This window comes from Triticum urartu, chromosome 5A (assembly GCF_056163025.1).
Source record: "Triticum urartu cultivar PI428250 chromosome 5A, HENAU_Tu73, whole genome shotgun sequence".
Taxonomy (NCBI): Eukaryota; Viridiplantae; Streptophyta; class Magnoliopsida; order Poales; family Poaceae; genus Triticum; species Triticum urartu.
The window spans coordinates 89648442-89672159 of record NC_141877.1 but is presented as its reverse complement, the minus strand read 5'-3'; the positions used below and the strand labels follow the sequence as shown (position 1 = coordinate 89672159).

At 41.7% G+C, this 23718-nt stretch overlaps 1 protein-coding gene and 1 pseudogene across 1 annotated transcript; one reads left to right on the top strand and one right to left on the bottom strand.

Annotated features, from left to right (window-relative positions):
* The first annotated feature begins 2235 nt into the window (after positions 1 to 2235).
* On the top strand, positions 2236 to 9614 carry LOC125506805 (cytochrome P450 81Q32-like; annotated as a pseudogene).
* On the bottom strand, positions 6616 to 7464 carry LOC147970428 (uncharacterized). The gene is made up of 2 exons (XM_087522652.1): positions 7096 to 7464; positions 6616 to 6876 (listed from the first exon to the last, which is right to left on the bottom strand). The coding sequence occupies exons 1-2, from the start codon at positions 7462 to 7464 to the stop codon at positions 6616 to 6618; spliced, it is 630 nt and encodes a 209-aa protein (XP_087378778.1).
* Positions 9615 to 23718: the final 14104 nt, after the last annotated feature.

The following is a 23718-nucleotide window of genomic DNA, read 5'->3' as shown; positions in this document are numbered from 1 at the left end:
TACGGACACAAGCATCCGTACGGCGCTTGGACACTATAGCCTATTTCTAACACGAGTAAGGACATGTACAATGGTTTGATAAGATAGTAATATCTTAAATTTTACATGTAAATTAGAGATGACAAAAAAAACAAATCTATAATGGGTCATTTCTTAGGCTTATCTTCAATAATTAGTTGTTTCTAAAAACGTGGTGAGACAAATTGTGCTAAGATATCATCTTTTGTCTTCTCTTAAATAAAAGAACATAAGCCTTTTCTTATGATTTTTCTCTCCTCCATCTCATCATTTATCCTACATGACAGGCTTAAGATAAACCATTGTACATGTCTTAACAAACCCCCAGGGTTGTTTCTAGTAAGATGTCACTAGTGGCCAATCCTATTTGCTGCCCGCAGCCGGCAACTAGTTAAGGCGTCACCCGCCGGTGGGGCAAGGTGGGCTGGCCCATTTTGGGGTTTTCTCTTTGAGGGTCGCAGCTATTTCTATTGTTTGTTTTTCTATACTGAACTTTTTTTAGTACAAGGTGAACATTTTGAAAAATACTCAATAACATTTTTGTATATAAGATGAGTATTTTTGTTACACACGTTGAACATGTTTTAATACAGGATCAACCTTTTTAATTAGGTGATGTACATTTTTGTTAGATCACACTGGACAGTTTCAAATATACGGTGAGACTTTTTTTTATACATTAACTTCTTTTATATAAATGTAGAATAATTTTTTTCTAAAATATAATTTTTTAATAGTATATTCCAAAATATCTAGCTACTAGCGAAACAACAACCTTTCTTCGTGTGAAAAACCCAAGGAAAAACATAAATAAACGATCGCGGGGCAGATTGGGCCGACTCATTGGCCCTGGTTTCAGCGAAGCCACGTCTACTCAGCACACGCAGGTGGTGACTAGGAGTACTCCTAGCTAGGCTAGGTTGTTGTTTCCTATTTAAGGCTTATAGCACCGGGAAGTGTATGAATGAACCCTGATATATATGAATCCATTTTGGAAAACATATTTAGAAATGCCAAAAAATTCTGGTAAAAGATGCACGCGGACATCTTCATATTCCATGTGCGTGCAGAAAGTTTCATATAAAAACAATTTTTTTGTGTGTGGCTTATGCAACAAAGACAAAATATTGTGTTGTGGAACGCTATTTAGAAGCAGTAGAATTTATCTTTTTTGCGGAGACAAAATAAAAAGGCTTTTTCACAAAACTTTGTGCCGCGAGACATATTTTTGCGGACATGTATGCAGGAAATTTTGTTTTTAATTTTTTGACATTACAAATCATGTTTAAAATACATTTTTTAAAAGCGGGGTTCATATGCACCTGGGTTCAGGATGTGCCGACTCTTATAGCACCACTTCTAGTTATATCGATGCAGGGCGCACACCTCTTCGATTGTATTTGGCGAACCTATAAGGCACGACTTCGCGGGAAGCTCTCCTAATTATGGGAATCTTCCCAACCCAGTTTTGGGAAACTTCTATGGTGGTTTTTTCTTCTTTTGTTTTTTATGAACTGGGTTTTGTTCAGTTTTTTTTGTTATTTTATTTTATTTTCTTAAATCAACATTTTTTCAAATACGAGAAACTTTATAAAAATTTGTGAACCTTTTCTCAAATTCATGTTTGTCAGTTTTTTTCCTAATTCGTAATTTGTATTTTTTGCAATTTGTGAAATCTTTGAAAAATTTATAAACATTTTTAAAATGCGCGAAAAACTTTCTACAAATTAGTGACCCTTTTTCCCAAACCAGCGAACTTTTTCAAATCTGTGAGCTTTTTGAATCCATGATTTTTTTTTCAAAATCCACAAACTTTGTTTTTAAAATGTATGAAATTTTTTCAAATCCGCATTTCTTTTCAAAATCCATGATTTTTTTTAAATTTCAAACTTTCTATATTCGTGAGCCCTTTTGAAATTTATGAACTTTTGGCTCAGATGCTCACTTTCACTTTCATTAAGAGATAAGGCAGAAAAGGTAGAAAGCGGTGCGTGGGCCTCAAAAGACGCGTGTGTCGTGGGAGGCAACCGGTGCAACGCTTGGCCGGTCGGCCGTATAGAATTCTTTAACTTAAGTTTAACACATTTAAAGAAGTGTAACTATCCACCCACAAGAAGAAAATAAGTCTAAGGCCCCGCTCGGAAACGGACCACTCCCTCCGCTCCGCTTCGCTCCATGCTGGAATCGAGGAGCGATAGAATAGCTGCTCCCCAAAAATAAACTACGCCCTGCTCCACTCCACCATTTCAGCTCTACGGAGTTGGGAGCTAGAGTGTTGCCGAACGGGACCTAACTATCCAATTTCTTTTGGACAAAAGAGTTGATAGGCTGAAGTTGTGGAGTGAAGTAGTCCCAAGTCCCAACACACCCTAATAAAAATAAGAGTTTCCCATGAAAACGAAGCATCAATTAAGGGTGGTCCATGGTTACCAACGGCAGGACTTCCTGCCCGTGCTGCGGTTGCTGGATTTCGGGAGGACGAGGAGAAGTCTCGCCGGCATCGCCAAGGAGCGCCGTGACTTCGGCCAGCGGCTCATCGATGAGTACAGGCGCCTCAACCCCCGTGGCGAGGAGACGTCGTCGGCGCCCAGGACGTTGCTCGGCGACGTGCTCCGGCAGCAGGAGCGGTCGCCGGAGTCATACCCTGACGTGGTCATCCGCACCCTCTGCATGGTGAGTTGATACGCCAAAGTCGCGTGCGTCAGGTAGTTGTTACACTGACTAGATGATATTTGTCTTTCGAACACGACACGGCCGGCTGTGTAGTGTACGTCAGCGTACCTGCTACCAGCCGCTGACTCGGGTTCGGACGGTGCGAGGTGTTACCTGATGCATGCATCTCATCGCGGGTTGGCTGGAGGGAGACCTACTAACTAATTAATGTGGTATACAAAATTATTTCTAAAATGTTGTCGGCGCGTTTGAAGGCTTTACTACACGATATTATCAGCCCTATCCAAAGTGCTTTTGTGTCTGGTAGATTGATTACAGACAATGTTTTAGTGGCTTATGAGAACTTTCATACTATTAAAAATAAAAGGGTGGGAAAGGAGGATTTATGCGCTATTAAGCTTGATATGCACAAAGCTTACGATCGAGTCGAATGACCTTTTTTGAAGGGAATTATGTTGAAACTCGATTTCCAAGAGAGATGGGTAAATCTTATTATGAAATGTGTCTCTACTGTTGAGTATAGGGTACGGATTAATGATGAAGAAACTAAAAGCTTCAAGCCTACTAGGGGCTTAAGACAAGGTGATCCATTATCTCCCTACCTTTTCTTATTATGCACGGAGGGCCTTACTGCTCTCTTGGTGCATGCGGAGGAGATTGGAAATATTTCAGGAGTCAAGGTTTGTAGAGAGGCCCCTACTATCACAAATCTCTTTTTTGCGGATGACTCATTAATCCTCATGAAAGCTAATCAACAAAATGCGGAGACACTTAAATCAATTTTGGACTTATATTGTGCTGCATTTGGACAAATGGTGAGCGTTGAAAAATCTAGCATATTTTTTAACCCAGATACGAGTGGGGACATTAGAGAACAAATTTGCTCAATTTTAAATATCATGATCGAAGCTCTCAATGATAAGTATTTGGGCTTGCCTGCGCATGTGGGTTTAGATAAGACTGATTGTTTCCAATATCTGATTGATCGCATTGTTATGAGAATTAGCGGATGGAAAGAAAAACTCTTATCCACTGGAGGCAAGGAAGTTCTTCTCAAGTCTGTTGTTCAAGCTATCCCAACTTATGCTATGTCGGTCTTTAAAATTCCTAAAAAAATTGTAAAGAAATAATTGACGAGATGACACATTTTTGATGGGGTGATGACGACAACCAGAGAAGGATGCATTGGATGGCGTGGTGGAAAATGTGTGTCCCGAAAAGCCAAGGTGGAATGGGCTTTCGTGACATTCATTGTTTTAATTTGGCGATGTTGGCTAAACAAGCTTGGCGTCTCCTTGAGAACCCAGATTCCTTGCGTGCCACCATTTTGCGAGCTAAGTATTTTTCTGATGGAGATTTATTGAACGCAAAGTTAAAAAAAAGGATCATCCTTCACATGGCAAAGTATTATGGCGGGGGTTAATACCTTAAAACATGGCTATATTTGGCGTGTTGGAAACGGTCAAAAAATTGACATTTGGGAAGATGCTTGGATCCCTAACTGTGCTAACAGGAAAGTCATTACTTCAAAGGGACAACATTTGTTATCAAGTGTCTGATCTCACATTTGTTATCAAAAGTGTCTGATCTCATTGACCCCTCTTCGAACTGGTGGGATGAGGATCTCATCAGACAGACCTTGTGGCCTGTTGATTTACAGCGGGTCCTTGCTATCTCTCTGCCTCAGTTTGATATGTTAGATTTTGTTGCCTGGAGTCATACTAAGAGTGGGATTTTTTCTGTTCGATCTGCATATTTTGTTGAGTGGGATTATCAACATGGAAGGAAACTTCGTCGTACTAATGGAATGGGTCGAACAAACTTTAATCCAATTTGGTGTAAGATGTGGAAGTTATCTTGTCCAGCGAAGGTGAAATTTTTTATTTGGCGGACGCTGCATGGTACTCTTCCATGTCGTGTTACGCTTGCTAATAGACACATGAAAGTTTCACCTTTATGCCCTTGTTGTGCTTCTGGTTTAGAAGACACAAAGCATATGGTGTTTCAGTGCCAGAAGGCAAAAGAGGTCTGGAGAAGGCTTAGATTAGACGAGATCATTGCTCAAGCTTGTGAAGTTGATCGTGCTGGAGAGACGGTCCTCGAGTTTTTGTTGCTCATGCCTGACCAAGATTTATCTATTATGGGGTTCCAAAATACTCGGGAGATGATTGCCATTACGCCTTGGTATTTATGGTGGGAAAGACGTAAATTAGTGCACAAGGAGAGAATTCAAGATGCAAAACAGATTTCAATGGGGATACAATCTCTTACGACTAATTATGTTGTTGCTTCCAGTCCAAGGGATTCTATGAAAAGAGGGGGTTAGATTCGTCCCCCGGTGGGTTTTGTGAAACTTAATGTTGACGCTTCTTTTGATCATGATCTTCTTAAAGGCACGGTGGGGGCTGTCCTGAGGAACGACAAAGGGAAGTTTATTGCAGGGGGTACTTGGAAAATTGATCATTGCATCGATGCTCTAACAACGGAAGTTTGGGCTCTCAGATTCGGTCTTTCACTAGCGCAACGTGCGGGTTGCAATCGCCTAGTTATTAATTCTGATAATTTGGTGGTTATTGAAACGATGAATAATGACAGACGGTCAGCAGGAGCGGCGGCGGCAATCTTTGATGATTGCTATTTTTTGGCGTGTGATTTTCCTACCACTAGGTTTGAACATTGTAATAGGGAAGCCAATAAGGTTGCGTACGAGCTTGCTAGGGTTGGCTAAATTTTCTTCTACCATTGATTGGTTTGAGGAGCCTATGTTTGAGATTGTACCATTCTTCACAAACGATGTATCTGTTATTTCCGTTGAATAAAATCCATTTGTTTTTTAAAAAAAACTAATTAATGTGCATTAGCAAATTATTAGTAAGTGTTGACAGTAATCCAGTTCGTTTGTTTAAGCACGGTGAAACCAATCACTACAAGTTTCAAAAAGTGGGTGCAGTGCTAGTTCACAGAGTGTGCCACTTGTAATAATTTGTTAATGAGAACAAGTAATTAATCAGACGTGTACGGTGTATAACATTGCCCATTTGCTTGGCTAACGTCGAACGACAATAAGCTAGCGTATGCTGTGGCGAGCAAGAAACTAATGTCGATAGCTATGATCCACTCATCTAGAAACTTCTCTAATTAGCTAGTATAGCACAACTATTGTTAACATATAAATTGCTAATTGATCTAGTTGAGTTGACGATATGCAACTAATTGCTTGGTTAGATAATTTTTGTACTCTTGTAAAAATTGTGAAATCACTAATCTTATTTCAACTTTGGTGCACAGAGCATGCTAGAAGCAGGAGCGGACACATCATCTAGGGCGATCAGAGTGGGCGATGGCACATCTCACTACTAGGGAAAACTCTAGTAGTAGTGCAGATTTTGAGGCTAGCAGCAGCGCGGGTGGCCGCGCTACTAATAAGGCGCTACAACTAACTTATAGTAGTAGCGCGATCTTTACCCGCGCTACTACTGTTGACGATATCAGCAGCGCTTTTTATGAACGCGCTACTATTACTTAGCTGTAGCGATTTCGCAGTCCCTCGCTACTGCTATATCTTTCATCATTTTCCCCCGTACCCCTTTCCCTTTCAGTTTCCCTTTCAGATACTAGATACTAGGTACTGCTAGTAGATATCAAATTCATAAATCATTACCGGGTAGTACTCCCTTCGTTCCAAATTACTCGTCGTGGTTTTAGTTCAAACCACGACGAGTAATTTGGAACGAAGGGAGTACTAGATAACAATTTAATGCATAGTCAACATGCATCCTCAAGCAGTACAAGGTCATATCAACGGCGATCATCATATGTAGTTCTAGATGATATCGACGACGATCATCATATGTAGTTCTAGATGATATAGCCACACACACATATGTAGTTCTAGATGATATAGCCACACACACATATGTAGTTCTAGATGATATCGAAGACAACCATCATCCTTAAGCTTGGGCGGTTAGTGTTCCTGATAGTAATTAGGATGGCCTGTCCAACACGAAGATTCTTGCCATTGAGGAATTTCTTCCATCCAACCGAGTTTAAGTGTGTGCAACCGTCCGTGTCCACGCGGTAAGTACAAGTTGTGACGGAGCCCCTTGCAGTAATGCGTAGTCCACCTGAGCCTTCTTCATCAGGCTCGATACCATAACTCACAGATATGCTCTTTGCCAATTTCTGAATAAGAAAAACATTTCAATTAATAAATAGCCTCGCAAATAAGTACATATTGATTATCTACACTATTATTAGTTTCCTTAGATTCTACACTAATAAGCATGTGATCGAACTCTACACTAAAACATATCATCGACTAGATTCCACACAACATACCATATCATTGGACTGTACACTAAGTATTTCATCGGATAATTTGCATTTGTAAGTATAACATACCATATCATGTCGATCAACCATGGTATTTGTCAGGCGGGATACGAATGGCACCCCGACAAAGTCAGCACGTGGCGGAATTATGTCCCACAGGTTGGACACCTCCTCCTCGCTCAGCCTTGTTCTTTGAGCTACGATGGCTTCATGAAGTGGGTCCTCATCATCTTCATCGAGTGGGTCCTCATTATCTTCATCATCTTCGTCATCTTCATCATCTTCCATCAGGTTGAGATAAATGACAGCCAGCTTGGGTCTTTCTGCTCTGAAGGAGAAGCTGATCAACTCACCACCAGTAAGACGCATGCGAGCGACGAAACGGGCCCATCCATCTCCTCCAATCTGCGACATATTGCGTCCTTTCTCGACCTCCATAGTGTACGCCCCCAGGAGTCTCAAATGTCACAGTGTCTCCTATCAGCTTGTTGAATTTCAACCTCACATTGCATGGGACGATCTGTGTAAAATAAGCAAAATGACATAATGCAGTAATGCCAACACTAAAAATAAAATAGTTATTACATTTCATCTAATTTCTTACCGCCACATGACGAAAACCCGGCTGGAAGTAGATGCCGAACATCTTGCCAGTTGCAAGGCTGCTGGCGCACCTTAACTTGCACAGTCGACATAGTGGTGGTGGTGGCGCCATTTTTCCTAAAGCAATATGAGCAAAGGATTAACGATCCACTTCACAGGAAAGAAAAAAAGTAGCATGAGATATTTTTGGTTCTTCCGCGAGAAGCAATTTGATGGACAATTATAATCCTAAGATCTAGTAACATATTAGATGACAAGGTACCACCTACATTTTGCCAAAAAGTAACTAAATCAACTAAATGAAAATGTTCTAAATCAACTAAATGAAAATGGTGCATACTAAATCAACTAAATGAACTAGCCTACTAAATCAACTAAATCAAAATGTTCTAAATCAACTAAATGAACTAGCCTACTAAATCAACTAAATCAAAATGTTCTAAATCAACTAAATCAACTAGCCTACTAAATCAACTAAATCAAAATGTTCTAAATCAACTAGCCTACTAAATCAACTAAATCAAAATGTAGGGAGGACGGAGGAGGAGGCCGGTGCCGAGTCCAGCAAGGAGGAGGAGGGGCCGGCCGGCGGCCAGTGGAGGGAGGACGGAGGAGGAAGGCGGAGCGAGGAGGAGCCGGCCAGCGGCGAGTGGAGAGGGAGGACGGAGGAGGAGGCCGGTACCGAGTCCAGCAAGGAGGAGGAGGTGACGGCGGCGCAGAGGGAGGAGGGGCGACGGGGGAGGACCGGCGCGGGGGATAGAGAGGGATCCAGTGAGTGTGTGACTGTGAGTGGATCAGATAGAGGAGATGGGGTGGGAGATGGAATGGCTTAGCAGTAGCGCGCTATAGAGAAAGACGCTACTGCTAAACTACCTAGCAGCAGCGCCTTTCACAAAGAAGCACTACTGCTATAGTTCAATGTATCAAAAATACATTGATCATCAACGATCTTTTTGTATACAATCTGATTTGTCAATATGAGTCCTCACCGGTTTAGGAACAAGTGAAGACTCATATTGCAGCCACAAATTCTACACATAGAGTTCAATGAAGACCAAGTGCTTGTCAAAGTTTGAGAAGTAACGTATTTAAGGTGGTAGAAACTCTCTTCACGAAGCGAGGTGGGACTAAATTTTTGTAGTAAACTTAGCAGTAGCGCTTATTGGCGAAATGCGCCGCTACTATGCTACGTAGCAGTAGCGCCCTTCGTTATAGCGCGTTGCTGCTATAGCTAGCCTCGCGGCGGCCTCGTGGGAATTATAGCAGTAGCGCATCTTTCAGCTGGCGCGCTACTGCTATATTTATTTCAGCAGCGAGTTATTCTTGAGATCGCTACGGCTAATTAGCAGCAGCACCTTATTTTAAAGCGCGCTGCTGATAAGATTCTGTGTATAGGCTTTTCCCTAGTAGTGTCTGCTCAATAACCCAGACGTGTTGGCCAAGGCGAAGGCTGAGATCGACGCCGTTGTGGGCACGTCTCGCCTGATCCAGGAGAGTGACCTAGAAGTGCTCCCTTACCTCCGATGCATCATCGCTGAGACCCTTCGGCTATACCCTCTCGCACCCAACCTCGTACCGCCTAGGCGTCGCGTGACTGCACTGTCACTAGTGGGCAATACATCATTTCACGTGGAACCATGGTGTTAGTCGACGTGTACTCCATACAATGAGACCCTGCCTCGTGGGATGATCCAAACATGTTCATGCTAGAGAGGTTCGTGGGTGGCAATGTTTATGGACAAGGTGGAAAGCGAATGGTGATGCCGTTTGGGATGGGCCGGCGAAAGTGCCCTGGTGAGGGACTCGCTTGGAGGACGGTGGGAGTAGCATTGACGGTGATGTTGCAATGCTTCGAGTGGGGACGGGTGGGAGAGAAGGTGGTAGACATGAGCGAGGGTTCCGGGCTCACCATGCACATGTCTGTGCCACTAGTTGCAGTATGTCGACCCCGTCAAGATATGGATGTCATACTCAAGAGCCTTTAGAAGTGTGCTCCTTAAGCATTGCGAGTTGATACGTTTGCAAGGGTAGCGAAGCAACATCCCTCACTACTTTGTACTCTCTCCATATGACAAATAAGTGACCTTTTGAACGTTGACACATTCTTCAAGATGTAACTTCACCACTTATTTCTACTACCAGTCCCTGGCATAGTGCCAGTCCTGGGGCGCCGCCTCCGCATAGAATCGATCCAAAGCCATAACGTGATTCGAGTTACAATTAATTAGTTATAACATGTGCAATTTTTTTTAGTTTTTCTGAAATTAAATATATATAAATGGGCCGAATCTAAGCAGTAGGCCAACTAAACGCGCCCAGGTGAAGCATTGCTAAGATGCGCCCGGAAGCTACTAGGTCGAAGCCTGGCGCGGAGAAAGGAGAGACGGGCTGGCTCACTCACCTTATGGGTCCAAGGCCCACTGAGAGATGCAGGAGTTGGGCCAGCATTGCCCCTGGCGCAGGCAGTTCGAGATGCAGAGATGGACCAACAAAGAGCTAGGCTACAATGATTTGGGCCACTAGGCTTGGGGAGGCGGCTAAGCGGATCCAGCCAGGTCAAATTTGTTTCAGGCGGGTCAAATTCCTGACATCATCTCCGACGAGTAGCCTGCTTTTGTTCCTAGAAGGTTAATAACAGATAACATTATATGTGCATATGAGTGCTTACATTTTATGCACAGGTCTAAAGCCAAGTCAAACAACCCATGTGCTCTAAATCTTGCTATGATGAAGGTGTATGACCGATTGGAATGGTCGTACTTGCACGCTATCATGACCAAGTCGGGTTTTGCACCTGCTTGGATGTCCACATCTATGCGCATGGTAACATCTACTTCTCAGTTTGGTTTAATGATGAAAAACTCGAGCAATTTAAACCCACTAGAGGCATTTGACAGGGAGATTCGATTTCCGCTTACCTCTTTGATTGCAACAGTGGGCCTTTTGTGCTTTTTAAAATCTAGTCCATAGTCGTTGGTACTTGTTGGTATAAAGGCGGCACCTTCAGCTCTGGCTGTTAACCATCTTCTATTTGTAGATGATAACCTGTTGCTTTTCAGAGCAATTGTTGAGGGAGTGAACGCAATATCGAACATATTGAATGTATATTGCAATGCCTTGAGACAATGAGTTAATAATGAAAAATCCTCTATTTTCTTCAGTAGGGGCTTGCCATAGATGATACATGACAGTGTTAAGGGTGTCCTAAATGTACAGAATGATTCCCTCAGTGATAGATATGTTGGGATGCCTATTGAGGTGGGACACTCAAAGAATGGGACATTCAAGTATCTTAGGGACCGTGTAAGGGGAAATATTAAAGGACGGATGGAGAAACTACTTTCGGCAGCAGGGAAAGAGGTGTTGATCCAAGTAGTGTCACAATCTATACCTGTTTATTCTATGGCTTGTTTCCGGCTACCTCGATCGAGGTATATGTGAACACCATTAGACAATTTTGGTGGGGTAGCAAAAATGGGAGGAGGAACCAACATGGGTTTCATGGGATGTATCTGGGTGGCCTTGGTTTTTGCAATCTCAAATTTTTCAACTTGGCTTTGCTATCCAGACAAGCTTGGAGGTTGTTGCATCACCCACGGTCTCTCAATGCAAAGATATTAAAAGCAGCTTATGTTCCTAATTGTTTGATTTTGGAAGCAATTTTGGGCTCGCGCCTCTCATAGATTTGGAGGTCTATTCTGGATGGGAGAGATGTGTTGGTGCAAGGTATAATGAGAAGAATTGGTACGTGAAAAATGCAATGATATGGTCAGACAACTGGCTCCCAAGGCATGATTTTATGCGGCCTCTGACTTCTGTGGTGACCGACTCGGCAACACAAGTCTTAGAGTTGATTGACACATCCTCGGTGACCTGGCGAGCGAAGCTAGTTCACTCGAATTTCATACCAATCAATGCAGAACAAATATTAACAATCCCACCTTGTCCTCCAAGGGTCGACGACTTCTGGGCATGGAGTAAGGACAACCAATACTAAGCAGAGTAGAGAGAATTGGCTAGAACATCAGGGAGGAGGCTCATATCTTGATAGTGAAAACAACGACTAGACGACTCCATGGAAAATTAGTGTCCCAAGCAAGCTAAGGATGTTTCTATGGCGCTTGTCTCACCACTCAATCCCAACCAACAAGGAAATTCATCATTGAAATATGTCAACTACGTCGTCCCGTCAGTTCTACGGAGTTGTGGATACGTGGCGGCATGCTTTAGTTGATTGCTATATGGCCCCAGAGTGTCTGGGCGCTATGTCGAAAGGAGGTAGCCGAACACATGTGCACTCATTAAGATACAAATTCGAAGAACTGGATTTGTTCTCTACACAGTGATCTACCACATGATGATTTTATTAGGGTGGTGGTGACACTTTGTGTTGGGAAACGTAGTAGATAAAAAATCGCCCTACAATGACCCAGGAACAATACAAAGATGCATATAGGGTTTGGATCAATGATCATTACCGCTACTCTGGAGTGCAGCTTCAGTAGACGAGTCAGTGTAGATCGTACTTGGAGTCCCTCGAACCGTTGATGACAATCCCGCGAACCACCCTCGAGCGATCCCTCGAATGGAAGACCGAAAGCACGACCTCTCTACTTGGTTGCAAGCGTACGGTCTTCACAATCCGACAGTGGTTCGCCGTCCGGAGCTAATCGTCGCCAGAGAATTAGAGGGAGGAGATTAGAACCACACTCGGCTTTCTAATTATGAGGATTAGAAGAACTAGGTCTAGCTCTGATTAGTCCACTAGGACCAACTAGAACTAGAAGTAGATGAACTAGAGGAGGCTCCAAAACTTCTGCGTCCCAAAGGGAAAAATCCTCTAGTATATATAGGTTAGAGGGGGAAGGAGGGGAGTCACCAAGGAGGAAAAGGCCCTCCTTGGGGCTCTGGCCAAGGGGGAGGAGTTGGTATCTTCACCCACTCCAATTTTCCTGCCCCACAAGGAAAGGGGGCGCCACTTCCTATTGGGCCAAGGTGGCCCAATATTCCTTCCACCACTTGGCCTTTTAAGGCCCGTCGATATTAAATTAAATATAAAAGCCTTCTACAAATTACTAGAGCATTATATATATATTTTCACATCTTCGGAAAAAATTCCACCTATATATTATTTATCAGTAATACCCGGTATTGCCCGATAAACTCTGAAACCCTTCCGATGACTCTGAAACGCTTTTGATTCGCTCGAAACTATTCCAAATATTAATGAAAGAATTCCACAATAAATCCTCGATACTCTCATCCTACTAACACTCAGTAGATCATGATTACCTTAAGCTTGTGGCCCTGTAGGTTCGGTAAATCATAACATGAACGAAACCTCTTCGTCTGGTGACCGATAGCGGAACCATGGACGTCCATATCGATCCCTATGATTACACGAATGACATTCAAGTGAACCTTTGGTTACTATGTGATTTTCCCTTTTCTTCGCAATAATTTACAAAACACCAGGTGTGTCGTTATCCTCCTAAGTAATTCGCATGCTTATTATAACATCATTCTCGTTACCAGTTTTGTTCTTCTTTCTCGTTGAAATGTTTCAGCATCCTTGATACGTCTTCAATGTATTTATAATTTTTGATTGTTCCATGCTATTATAGTATCAATATTGTATGTTTTATATGAAATTATATGGTATTTAATATCATTTTCTAGGACTAACCTATTAACCCAGTGCCTAGTGCCAATTACTGTTTTTTTTGCCTTTTTTGGATTTCCATGAAATCAGTACCAAACGGAGTCCAAACGCTATGAAATTTTTTGACGATTTTTTTCTGGACAAGAGAGACCCTGGAAGTTTTAGGAGGAGACCAGAAGTGATGGTGTCCGATCTAACAGCTCGCCCCCCTTACCCGAGATTTGTCGGTTTTATAATAAATATTTTCTTCTTAGTCATTGCAAAGTCTTTTTCTACCACTCCTTTTTTGACTAGAGTGTACGGTCCAAAAACTTGATCTAATTTAGAGGTAATGTTTTTATGGTTTTCCAAGCTTATGGCACCTTTAACCTATTTGTGTGTCTCCAGCTAACTCTCGTAGTACAACGCCAGACGCCTTTGAAGCATCGGCAATATAAACGGGGGGCTGCGATTAGAGCCAAACCCACCAAAAGCCAAGGTACTCCATGGAGTCCTCGGCAAAACATTCTCGGATATTACTTTATATGCATCATTTTCAAATTGTGTCTTTGGTCAATACTTGGGTTACCCGGCTCCTATGCTTACTCCTTACGTTCCCGATTGTTTGGCTAAGGGTAAAGGGAGAACCACTGCGATTGTACTTCCGGTTTAACTGGTCAAGTACCTCAGTGGAGAAAGCCGAAAACTGACTGTCACAATGAGCATGAACTGGTCAGTGATCCGATGACTGTGTCAAACTATATATCGATAGAGGTTACCCCATGTTAAATGATGGACCTTTCATAAAATTGATCGAAGTGTTAATGGCTTGACCTTGGATGACATCGAACACTAACCGAGGGCTAGTAATTGGCCTCCCAACTTTATGCTCCTATGACTAAGTGAAAGTTATAAAGTCCGCATATCTAATGAAAGTTATAAAGTCCGCATATCTAATCGCCTCGTTTCCGCTAACACAACCGCCTCCGGGCACCGGGACGTCGGCTAAGGGTTGTCTTGTTACTATGGAAACACCCTGCGTAGTGTCTACAAAGGGGTGGAAGCCGACGATGGGCCACTTTCAAATGATAAACGGTCGGAACAGAGTCAAATAAACATATCACATAAAGCTACAAAGTATAGCTTAAAAGCTGACTATCACAACATATCCTTAGTGTTTGTATTCAATATACGAGCGCTGCCTTTTGTAATCATGGTTATAAAGCCATAAATATGCATCAATTTGACTTAAGATTTTGGCCAAGATGGGTTGCCTGGCCCTCTGCTTACCGCTTACTTTCCCAATTGTTCGGCTAAGGGGTAAAGGGAGCACCTCTATGACTGTTACTATCGGATCATCCGGGTTCGTACCTCAGATGGGTGAAGCCGAAAGCTAGTTGTCTTAAGAATATAATTGGTCGGCAACAACGGAAGTTAAAATATAGGTCCATTAAAACCACAGAGTCTGGGAACTTTTCCAAACTAAATCCTTAATATTTTCCTCCTAGATTGATTGCAGATGGGGTTTCATGATCATGGTCAACATGACAACCTAGGAAAAGGAACTTTTAAAGGAATTATTTTTCCTAGAAGATGTTTCTTATGTTAAATAGTAATATAAAATAAATTTCCGCGTACCTTTGTTTATAAAATCATATGGCCGGATTGCCTTGTTTGCCGTAAATATTTTCCCTCATTAAAGCTTTATAAAGTAGGACAAACACTCCCCGACTACTGGCTGAGGAGGTTGAAGCCAATTGTCGGTCAACAAAGTTTTGTACAATCCGGATCCAAGCATTAATGATGTAAAGTACTTGGATACATAGAATCATTACACATAAATTGTAATTATGATCAATTTAAAAGCCACTAAAGTGGTACATCGATCCCCTAATCTGGTGTTGCCACCCGACCAGTGGCTCGGGGGCTACTGCGTTGCCTATTCAACGTAGAAAATTCAAAGTGCAAAAAAGTTTCCGAGGAGATTATGATCCTCAGGTTGGTCGGCCGCACCCAACCTGAGTCTCGAGGACTATGCACATGGCGTTTTTGTTCCTAAGTATGTTGTCGAGCAAGGACTTGATCCTCAGGTCAATTTCGCGAATCAACCCGAGTCTTAGGGGCTACTAGGATCAGAGGTTTTACATTATCCTTCAGGCGCATCCCGGATTTTAGGCCAACACGCACCCTAAGGGCTACTGGCTATACATCTAGCAGAGAATTAATTGCACCAATCAAAAAATTCTACATAAAATCAGCCCACGATTGAGGTGGTGCACCACCTCGGAAGTAGTCCAGCATAAAACTCGGATCCGAATGGCTCGCTCCATAGAGGGCTTTCCCGACATTAAGCTCGGCTGGACTCCTTCCACTTTTTCAAGACCGGCGTAATTTATGACACCTCAGATGCAGACCGGCGTTGGAGCTCGGCTGCAAAAAGACACCTCGGATGAAGTCCGACGTTGGTGCTCGGATGTAAGAGGACACCGCCGCACGGGAAACACTTTGCACTTGAGGTGTGGTGTAAAAATAACAAGGCACTGATAAAGGCCGAGAATTTAAACGGACTCATCGGATGACCGACATGTGAACTCTTTGGATACACCTTGGCATCCTCTAGATAGATAAGAAGATTTTCTGAACCAACTTTTAAGACCGATGACTGAAGATGAAGAATAGTTTGGAAGAACCGAGGAGCCTCCCCAACTTGAAGACCGGTTCAGGGGGCTACTAACAGTGTCCTAGACTAGGGGGCACTCACCACGCCGTCTCCCGGCCAGGTGGATGATGTCTACTACACATCCTTCTTCTTGTAGACGTTGTTGGGCCTCCAAGAGCAGAGGTTTGTAGGACAGTAGCAAATTTTCCTCAAGTGGATGACCTAAGGTTTATCAATCCGTAGGAGGCGTAGGATGAAGATGGTCTGTCTCAAGCAACCCTGCAACCAAATAACAAAGAGTCTCTTGTGTCCCCAACACACCCAATACAATGGTAAATTGTATAGGTGCACTAGTTCGGCGAAGAGATGGTAATACAAGTGGTATATGGATAGTAGATATGGGTATTTGTAATCTGAAATTATAAAAACAGCAAGGTAGCAAGTGATAAAAGTGAGCGTAAACGGTATTGCAATGCGTGGAAACAAGGCCTAGGGTTCATACTTTCACTAGTGTAAGTTCCCTCAACAATACTAACATAATTGGATCATAAAACTATCCCTCAACATGCAACAAAGAGTCACTCCAAAGTCACTAATAGCGGAGAACGAACGAAGAGATTATGGTAGGGTACGAAACCACCTCAAAGTTATTCTTTCCAATCAATCCGTTGGGCTATTCCTATAAGTGTCACAAACAACCCTAGAGTTCGTACTAGAATAACACCTTGAGACACAAATCAACCAAAACCCTAATGTCACCTAGATACTCCAATGTCACCTCAAGTATCCGTGGGTATGATTATACGATATGCATCACACAATCTCAGATTCATCTATTCAACCAACACAAAGGACCTCGAAGAGTGCCCCAAAGTTTCTACCGGAGAATCACGACGAAAACGTGTGCCAACCCCTATGCATAGGTTCCCAATGTCACGAAACCCGCAAGTTGGTCACCAAAACATACATCAAGTGGCACATGGTATCCCATTGTCACCACAGATATCCACGCAAGACATACATCAAGTGTTCTCAAATCTTTAAAGACTCAATCCGATAAGATAACTCCAAAGGGGAAACTCAATTCATTACAAGAGAGTAGAGGGGGGAGAAACATCATAGGATCCAAGTATAATAGCAAAGCTCGCAATACATCAAGATCATATCATCTCAAGAACACGAGAGAGAGAGAGAGATCAAACACATAGCTACTGGTACATACCCTCAGCCCCGAGGGAGAACTACTCCCTCCTCGTCATGGAGAGCGCCGGGATGATGAAGATGGCCACCGATGAGGGATCCCCCCTCCGGCAGGGTGCCGGAACAGGGTCCCGATTGACTTTTGGTGGCTAGGAGGCTTCTGGCGGCAGAACTCCCGATCTATCTTGCGTTCTGGAAGTTTTAGGTCATGTAGGTATATATGGGTGCAGGGAGGACGTCGGAGGAGCCACGGGGGTCCCACGAGACAGGGGGCGCGCCCTAGGGGGGCCCACCCTCGTGAGCACCTCGTGTCTCCCCTGACGTGGGGTCCAAGTCCATCAGGTGTGTTTCCTTCCAAAAATAACTTCTCGAGTTGATTTCGTTTCGTTTCGACTCCGTCTGATATTCCTTTTCTTCGAAACACTGAAATAGGCATAAAACAGCAAATCTGGGCTGGGCCTCCGGTTAATAGGTTAGTCCCAAAAATAATATAAAAGTGGATAATAAAGCCCAATATTGCCCAAAACAGTAGATAATATAGCATGGAGCAATCAAAAATTATAGATACATTGGAGACGTATCAAGCATCCCCAAGCTCAATTCCTGCTCGTCCTCGAGTAGGTAAATGACAAAAAAGATAATTTTTGACGTGGAATGCTAGTTGGCATAATTTCATTGTAATTCTTCTTAATTGTGATATGAATATTCAGATTCGAAAGATTCAAGACAAAAGTTTAATATTGACATAAAAACAATAATACTTCAAGCATACTAACAAAGCAATTATGTCTTCTCAAAATAACATGGCCAAAGAAAGTTATCCCTACAAAATCATATAGTCTGGCTATGCTCCATCTTCACCACACAAAATATTTAAATCATGCACAACCCCGATGACAAGCCAAGCAATTGTTTCATACTTTTGATGTTCTCAAACTTTTTCAATCTTCATGCAATACATGAGCGTGAGCCATGGACATAGCACTATAGGTGGAATAGAATGGTGGTTGTGGAGAAGAAAAAAAGGAAGAAGATAGTCTCACATCGACTAGGCGTATCAACGGGCTATGGAGATTCCCATCAATAGATATCAATGTGAGTGAGTAGGGATTGCCATGCAACGGATGCACTAGAGCTATAAATGTATGAAAGCTCAACAAAAGAAACTAGTGGGTGTGCATCCAACTCGCTTTCTCACGAAGACCTATGGCATTTTGAGGAAGCCCATCATTGGAATATACAAGCCAAGTTCTATAATGAAAGATTCCCACTAGTATATGAAAGTGACAACATATGAGACTCTCTATATGAAGAACGTGGTGCTACTTTGAAGCACAATATATGAGACTCGCTATATCATGGTGGTACTTTGAAGCACAAGTGTGGAAAAAAGGATAGTAGCATTGCCCCTTTTTATTTATTTTCTTTTTTATTTGGCCTTTCCTTTTTTTATTTGGCCTTTCTCTTTTTTTGGCCTTTCCCCTTTTTTTGGCCTTTTTTGGGACAATGCTCTATTGAATGGTGATCATCACACTTCTATTTATTTACAACTCAAGAATTACAACTCGATATTAGAACAAAGATGACTCTATATGAATGCCTCTGGCGGTGTACCGGGATATGCAATGAATCAAGAGTGACATGTATGAAAGAATTATGAATGGTGGCTTTGCCACAAATACAATGTCAACTACATGATCATGCAAAGCAATATGACAATGATGAAGCGTGTCATAATAAACGGAACGGTGGAAAGTTGCATGGTAATATATCTCGGAATGGCTATGGAAATGCCATAATAGGTAGGTATGGTGGCTGTTTTGAGGAAGGTATATGGTGGGTTTATGATACCGGCGAAAAGTGCGCGGTATTAGAGAGGCTAGCAATGGTGGAAGGGTGAGAGTGCGTATAATCCATGGACCCAACATTAGTCATAAAGAACTCACATACTTATTGCAAAAATCTATTAGTTATCGAAACAAAGTACTACGCGCATGCTCCTAGGGGGATAGATTGGTAGGAAAAGACCATCGCTCGTCCCCGACTGCCACTCATAAGGAAGACAATCAATAAACACCTCATGCTCCGACTTTGTTACATAACGGTTCACCATACATGCATGCTACGGGAATCACAAACTTCAACACAAGTATCTCTCAAATTCACAACTACTCAACTAGCACGACTTTGATATTATTACCTCTATATCTCAAAACAATCATCAAGCATCAAACTTCTCTTAGTATTCAACACACTCATAAGAGAATTTTTATTATTCTTGAATACCTAGCATATTAGGATTTTAAGAAAATTACCATCCTATTTAAGACTCTCAAAATAATATAAGTGAATCATGAGAGTTCATCTATTTCTTCAAAATAAAACTACCACCATGCTCTAAAAGATATAAGTGAAGCACTAGAGCAAATGACAAACTACTCTAAAAGATATAAGTGAAGATCAATGAGTAGTCGAATAATTATGCAACTATGTGAAGACTCTCTAACATTTAATAATTTCAGATCTTGGTACTCTATTCAAACAGCAAGAAAAGCAAAATAAAATGACATCTAAGAATATCAAACATCATGTGAAGAAGCAAAAACTTAGGATCAACCGATAGTAACCGATAATTGTTGAAGAAGAATGGTGGGATGCCAACCGGGGCATCCCCAAGCTTAGATGCTTGAGACTTATTGAAATTTTATATTGGGGTGCCTTGGGAATCCCCAAGCTTGAGCTTTTGTGTCTCCTTAATTCCTCTCATATCACGGTCTCCCTAAATCTCAAAAGCTTCATCCACACAAACTCAACAAGGACTCGTGAGATAAGTTAGTATAAACCATTGCCAAAACCTTATCATACTCTACTGTAGCAAATCACTAAAATTATTATTCAACATTGCATACTAAATGCCTCTGCATATTTAATAGTCCTATCCTCAAATAGAATCATTAAAGAAGCAAACATATGCAAACACTGCAAACATAACAGCAATCTGCCTAAACAGGATGGTCTGTAAAGAATGCTGCAACATCCATACTTTCCTAACTCCAAAAATTATGAAAGAAAATTCCCACTGTATTAAATTTATCAGAGCTTAATATGAAAAAGGTTTCAAAATTTTATCACATTCTTACTTTTCTAGGGAATTATTGCAACAGCAGTAAACTTTCTGTTTTCAAACAGCAACATGTATACTTGTAACATAGGCATAGTAAAGGCTATCAATGCCACTTTTATTGAAATAAAAGATGCAAAACATTATTCTAAATAACAGAAAGAAAATACTAACAAAATAAATTGACGCTCCAAGCAAAACACATATCATGTGGCGAATAAAAATATAGCTCCAAGTAAAGTTACCGATGAACGAAGACGAAAGAGGGGATGCCTTCTGGGGCATCCCCAAGCTTAGGCTCTTGGCTATCCTTGAATATTACCTTGGGGTGACTTGGGAATCCCCAAGCTTAGGCTCTTTCCACTCCTTATTCCACAATCCATCAAATCTTTACCCAAAACTTGAAAACTTCACAACACAAAACTTAAAGTAGAAAACTCGTAAGCTCCGTTAGTTTAAGAAAGTAAATCACCACTTCAAGGTACTGTAATGAACTCATTCTTTATTTATATTGGTGTTAAACCTACTGTATTCCAACTTATCTATGGTTTATAAACTATTTTACTAGCCATAGATTCATCAAAATAAGTAAACAACACATGAAAAACAGAATCTGTCAAAAACAGAACAGTCTGTAGTAATATGAATCAAACATGTACTTATGGAACACATAAAATTCTCAAATAAATTGATGGACCTGAGGAATTTATCTATTAATCATATGCAAAAAGAATTAACTAAATATCACTCTCCAAATAAAAATGGCAGCAGTTCTCGTGAGCGCTAAAGTTTCTGTTTTTGACAGCATGATCGACAAGACTTTCCCCAAGTCTTCCCAAAGGTTCTACTTGGCACAAACACTAATTAAAAGCATAAAACCACATCTAAACAGAGGCTATATGAATTATTTATTACTAAACAGGAACAAAAATCAAGGAACAAAAATAATATTGGGTTGCCTCCCAACAAGCGCTGTCGTTTAACGCCCCTAGCTAGGCATGATGATTTCAACGATGCTCACATAAAAGATAAGAATTGTAACATAAAGAGAGCATCTTGAAGAATATGACTAGCACATTTAAGTCTAACCCACTTCCTATGCATGGGGATTTTGTGATCAAACAACTTGTGGGAACAATAATCAACTAGCATAGGAAGGTAAAACAAGCATAACTTCAAAACTTTAAGCACATAAAGAGGAAACTTGATATTATTGCAATTCCTACAAGCATATATTCCTCCCTCATAATAATTTTCAGTAGCATCATGAATGAATTCAACAATATAACCAGCACCTAAAGCATTCTTTTCATGATCTACAAGCATAGAAAATTTACTACTCTCCACACAAGCAAAATTCTTCTCATGAATAATAGTGGGAGCAAACTCAACAAAGTAACTATCATGTAATTGAAAATTAAGATCAAGATGACAAGTTTCATGGTTATAATTATTTTTTAAAGCATACGTGTCATCACAATAATCATCATAGATAGGAGGCATGCTTTCATCATAATAAATTTTCTCATCAAAACTTGGGGGACAAAAATATCATCTTCATCAAACATAGCTTCCCCAAGCTTGTGGCTTTGCATATCATTAACATCATAGATATTCAAGGAATTCATACTAACAACATTGCCATCATGCTCATCATTCAAATATTTAGTGCCAAACATTTTATAGATTTCTTCTTCTAGAACTTGAGCACAATTATCCTTTCCATCATACTCATGAAAGATATTAAAAAGCTGAAGCGTATGAGACAAACTTAATTCCATTTTTTTGTAATTTTCTTTTATAGACTAAACTAGTGATAAAACAAGAAACTAAAAGACTCGATTGCAAGATCTAAAGATATACCTTCAAGAACTCACCTCCCCGGCAACGGCGCCAGAAAAGAGCTTGATGTCTACTACACAACCTTCTTCTTGTAGACGTTGTTGGGCCTCCAAGTGCAGAGGTTTGTAGGACAGTAGCAAATTTCCCTCAAGTGGATGACCTAAGGTTTATCAATCCGTAGGAGGCGTAGGATGAAGATGGTCTCTCTCAAGTAACCCTGCAACCAAATAACAAAGAGTCTCTTGTGTCCCCAACACACCCAATACAATGGTAAATTGTATAGGTGCACTAGTTCGGCGAAGAGATGGTAATACAAGTGGTATATGGATAGTAGATATGGGTATTTGTAATCTGAAATTATAAAAACAGCAAGGTAGCAAGTGATAAAAGTGAGCGTAAACGGTATTGCAATGCGTGGAAACAAGGCCTAGGGTTCATACTTTCACTAGTGTAAGTTCCCTCAACAATACTAACATAATTGGATCGTAAAACTATCCCTCAACATGCAACAAAGAGTCACTCCAAAGTCATTGATAGCGGAGAACGAACGAAGAGATTATGGTAGGGTATGAAACCACCTCAAAGTTATTCTTTCCAATCAATCCGTTGGGCTATTCCTATAAGTGTCACAAACAGCCCTAGAGTTCGTACTAGAATAACACCTTAAGACACAAATCAACCAAAACCCTAATGTCACCTAGATACTCCAATGTCACCTCAAGTATCCGTGGGTATGATTATACGATATGCATCACACAATCTTAGATTCATCTATTCAACCAACACAAAGGACCTCGAAGAGTGCCCCAAAGTTTCTACCGGAGAATCACGACGAAAACGTGTGCCAACCCCTATGCATAGGTTCCCAATGTCACGAAACCCGCAAGTTGGTCACCAAAACATACATCAAGTGGCACGTGGTATCCCATTGTCACCATAGATATCCACGGCAAGACATACATCAAGTGTTCTCAAATCTTTAAAGACTCAATCCGATAAGATAACTCCAAAGGGGAAACTCAATTCATTACAAGAGAGTAGAGGGGGGAGAAACATCATAGGATCCAAGTATAATAGCAAAGCTCGCGATACATCAAGATCGTATCATCTCAAGAACACGAGAGAGAGAGAGATCAAACACATAGCTACTGGTACATACCCTCAGCCCCGAGGGAGAACTACTCCCTCCTCATCATGGAGAGCGCCAGGATGATGAAGATGGCCACCGATGAGGGATCCCCCCTCCGGCAGGGTGCCGGAACAGGGTCCCGATTGACTTTTGGTGGCTACGGAGGCTTCTGGCGGCAGAACTCCCGATCTATCTTGCTTTCTAGAAGTTTTAGGTCACGTAGGTATATATGGGTGCAGGGAGGACGTCGGAGGAGCCACGGGGGTCCGACGAGACAGGGGGCGCGCCCTAGGGGGGGCACCCTCGTGAGCACCTCGTGTCTCCCCTGACGTGGGGTCCAAGTCCATCAGGTGTGTTTCCTTCCAAAAATAACTTCTCTAGTTGATTTCGTTCCGTTTCGACTCCGTCTGATATTCCTTTTCTTCGAAACACTGAAATAGGCATAAAACAGCAAATCTGGGCTGGGCCTCCGGTTAATAGGTTAGTCCCATAAATAA

Coding starts and splice junctions, on each gene's coding strand:
- LOC147970428 (XM_087522652.1), bottom strand. CDS start 7,464: ATGGAGGTCGAGAAAGGACGCAATATGTCGCAGATTGGAGGAGATGGA. Junction 6,877..7,095: donor TGGTTGATCGACATGATATG/GTATGTTATACT, acceptor TTTCTTATTCAG/AAATTGGCAAAGAGCATATC.